The following is a 2,757-nucleotide window of genomic DNA, read 5'->3' on the forward strand; positions in this document are numbered from 1 at the left end:
CGCCAACGTCGGCCCAACGTTCAACATCGGGTGAGAGTCGGCAAACCTTACCTGGGTACTCATATATTGTTACAAATACCGTTATAATATCGTTATAATACCGATATTAATACCCATATCGTTATAATGCCAAGTTTTTGGAAGCAGTCACGCATGAGTCAATTTTTTAGCGAAATTAATTTTATTAAAATGTTTATAAGAATAGAATGTAACAAGGAATATATATATCATAGAATAATAATCATAACATATAACATAGAAGTAATTCAAGTAATAGTTTATAATTTATAATTGGAAAGTAGTTTATAATATAGAATATTAATATCCTCTGTCCTAGATATCTTAATTGTATAGTGGCAAAATTTTAGAAATGGTTGCAATGGACTTCGAGAATGTCATCGACTAATTCTTTTGAATGATTAGATCTTAGCGGGGATATAATGAATTTTAAAGCGGAGAATAGACGTTCTACGCTGACCTGTGTAGACGGAGCGGCTAAAATAATCTTTGAGAGCTCATACAGTTCTGGCATCACTAATTTTTTGTTTTCACAAAACTCTAAAATGCTTTCTTTGGTCTTTAGCCTTGTATGTTTTGCATGGGTCTCAAGGGCATTGATAATGTTTTCAATAACAGTTGTGCATTTGTTCCGACGGCGTCTTTTTTTCTTTTCCGCGTTTCGGAGCAATGTCTCCATTTCATCTGCATCCGATTCCTCATTACCGGAAACTGCTGTATCAGATATTGTATCGGCGCTTGTGTTTTTTCTCACTTTCTACATATGAAGTCATATCTTTCGAATATAAATCATAGCTTGCGTCGTTTCCTGCGCGGATAATAATACACTAAAACGGGTATCCATGAACATTCCTGCGAGAAATGGTTCTGATTGAAAAAGTTGCTTTTCTCGGGCTTTCATTGCTCGCACTAAGGCTTCAGATAATGTTGTGCCAAACTTTTGTGTGCGGAGGATACAACATGTCCATTCTTTGTATAAATCCCCGAAAGTCAACTGTTCACGTTGTAGATTTTTAGTGGCTATTCTGCAAGTCGTAAGAGTTTGGACAATACTTTTAATCTCTGTCCATGCTTCTTGTGACATATGAAGCTCTTCATTGGTCTCGCAGATATCACGGAACTTCAGTAACCGCTCCAACATATCAACTGTTGAGTTCCATCGAGTCACGCAATCAATTATTGGTTTACGCCATTTCATTGCTTTTAGTATCCCCTTTAATGTCGGCGTTCGTAATTTTTTCACTAATTAACGTGCATTCTCAATTGTTTCTCCCAGAGCACAACTTTTGAAAGTATCACCTATGGCCAACTGTAAAGTGGGCGCCGCACAGCTTATTGACCGTACATTGTACTCAGGAGAACTTATTGCTACGGGATGACCAGTGTAGTTTCTTACATTTATTTCTGTGTCAGAAGAACCTTCCGCATCAGCGGAAAATTCATACGGTTCTGACATAACTATATCAGAAAAATCATCTGATTCATTCCATATTACCATGTGTGCATCCGCATCGTCTTCATCAGAATGTTCTGTGTCATCCTCCTCTTGAATAATATCTACGAGCTGCTGGCTACCCAACAATTTGATCATTTTTTGCATATTGGACGCGTTATCTGTCGTTATGGTGTAAAGTTGATGGATAGATATACCATACATATTCAGTATGCTCAATATTTCTAATTTAAGAGCTTCCGCTGTATGACGTTCTGTCATTTCCATAACGGCAAGAGTTTTTAACACTATTTTCTTATTGTATATGTACTGTAAGTTTACACCTAAAAAGGAGCGATCCATGCATGTAGCGCAATCAACTTTTAAGCTTACTAATTTACCTTCAACTACTTTGGCAATTATATCACGAATGGATCGTGCAAGTTCAGTGACAGCTTTTTTTTATTTTTGCAGCATTGACGGTAATAATTTTGTTTGTGCCAGAACCTGGAGGTATCATCTTAATAATGTTCTTGAATGCTATATCATCCATCAGAGCAAAAGGTCGTCCATGCACAGTGACAAGATTCACACATTCATGTACGAATCACTCTTCACGTGCGTGTTTTCTGGGGCTTTCATCTGATGGATCATCAAAAGAGGAGGATGTATCTTGGGAAGACTCACGCTTGTATTGCTCATTTTTCATTACAACGGTAGTATATGTATTTCCGTGATTTTTCGAGAGGTGGGATAGCAGGTTTGTACAGGGCATGATTGCCCTGTACAAATCATATTTGTTAATATCTGATAACGATGCTTGTGGAGATAGATTTTGAGCTGAGACTGCCATCAATTTTTGATTGCAGAAAGGCAACAAATTGTGCACAGAGTTTGTATTATCCGATATTATCAGAAATATGACAAAAATTGCTAGACATGCTATGCCTATAAGAGAATCAGAACCTGTCTATAGTTTTGTAGTCAAAATCTGATCAAGTTTTTTGTCAATTTGACCTTGTCAAATTGTTAACATTTTGCTATCAGGATAGTTATTCAGAGATGTACGATGTATGATAATTCGTTATGTACCCATACCTTCACGTTTACTTTACAAATTGAGCATTTGGACGTTCTCGCGATTCTGTCATAAACAAAATAGCCGTGGACAGCATTCACTTTTGGTCGACCCATCATTACGTTCTGCTGATTCAGATAATTTCACTTAACCGTCGATATAAATAATAACCAACCAATATAATAATAATAAAGTAAACGAAGGTTTATTAAACTTTAAGATTACTCAC

General features: G+C 36.6%; 1 protein-coding gene across 1 annotated transcript in view; it reads right to left on the reverse strand.

Moving 5' to 3' along the window:
• Window positions 1-1,159, reverse strand: part of LOC108759803 (uncharacterized) — a gene marked incomplete at its 3' end in the record, with an annotated part of 10,755 nt that extends 9,596 nt beyond the window's left edge. The window contains exons 1-2 of the mRNA XM_018505439.1: window positions 845-1,159; window positions 479-775 (exon numbers count right to left, since the gene is read on the reverse strand). Of these exons, the coding sequence (XP_018360941.1) occupies window positions 479-775; window positions 845-1,159 (612 nt within the window). The remainder of the gene's footprint in view (window positions 1-478; window positions 776-844) is intronic.
• Window positions 1,160-2,757: the final 1,598 nt, after the last annotated feature.

Source organism: Trachymyrmex cornetzi, unplaced genomic scaffold (genome assembly GCF_001594075.2).
Source record: "Trachymyrmex cornetzi isolate Tcor2-1 unplaced genomic scaffold, Tcor1.1 scaffold1056, whole genome shotgun sequence".
In the NCBI taxonomy this organism is placed as follows: Eukaryota; Metazoa; Arthropoda; class Insecta; order Hymenoptera; family Formicidae; genus Trachymyrmex; species Trachymyrmex cornetzi.